The sequence below is a fragment of the Nanorana parkeri genome, unplaced genomic scaffold, assembly GCF_000935625.1.
Source record: "Nanorana parkeri isolate BGI_ZX_2015 unplaced genomic scaffold, ASM93562v1 scaffold2772, whole genome shotgun sequence".
In the NCBI taxonomy this organism is placed as follows: Eukaryota; Metazoa; Chordata; class Amphibia; order Anura; family Dicroglossidae; genus Nanorana; species Nanorana parkeri.
This window is the reverse complement of record NW_017309040.1, coordinates 27168-27942: the sequence shown is the minus strand read 5'-3', so window position 1 is coordinate 27942 and position 775 is coordinate 27168. Positions and strand designations below refer to the sequence as shown.

The 775-nt window shown below is 55.4% G+C and overlaps 1 protein-coding gene across 1 annotated transcript in view; it reads left to right on the top strand.

Annotated features, from left to right (window-relative positions):
- The window catches only part of EIF3G (eukaryotic translation initiation factor 3 subunit G), an 11986-nt gene that overhangs the window by 4257 nt on the left and 6954 nt on the right, over positions 1-775 (top strand). The window contains exons 5-6 of the mRNA XM_018574152.1: positions 33-252; positions 530-630. Coding sequence (XP_018429654.1) covers positions 33-252; positions 530-630 — 321 coding nt within the window. The remainder of the gene's footprint in view (positions 1-32; positions 253-529; positions 631-775) is intronic.

The window sequence follows — 775 nt, the reverse complement described above, 5'->3', positions numbered from 1 at the left end:
AGCCTCCGAGGAATGGTGTGTGATGCCTCCAGGATGGGGCTGATATTGAGGGCGGAGTGAAGCTCGATGTATCCGCCTGGGTGTTTGGTTGCCCCCAGGACACATCGGCCTCAATCCAGCCTCCATCTCCGGACTCCAGTGTAATATCCTCCCGCGTGTATCCGAAATCCTTCTCCCTGAAACATGTTATCGGTCCGGCGCCATCAGACGCCCACCTGACACGTGTCCTGGGTCATACAGACGGCGCCAGTGGTAGTCAGGGAGCCCACATTCCAGCTATTCTACTGGGCCCCGGGGGGAGGCCACACAGTCCCTTCCTCCAGGTGGCGCTATGGTCATTGTGTGGCCCTGACGATGGCAATTTCCACCCATGTGATGTTTGTGCAATATAACATCCTTCATATACATTGCTGGTGACCTCCGTCCTCCCCTTCAGTCTTCTATCTGACCTCCGTCCTTCCCTTCAGTCTTCTATCTGCCCTCCGTCCTTCCCTTCAGTCTTCTATCTGACCTCCGTCCTCCCCTTCAGTCTTCTATCCGACCTCCGCCTTTCGCTTCAGTCTTCCCAGCCTGACTGTCCCTGGCCCCGCCCCTTTCATCCATTGGATTTCGGCTCTGTCAATCATGAAGGTTCGGCACCACATGTGGGCGTTACCTAGGACAGTCTCCATGCCGATACATTATGCGTAGGAACGCCCCCTCCTGATCACGTGATCTGTGTGATAGTAAACAACAGTGATCATGTGATCGGGAAGCCTCCGATGTTCTGATCCGA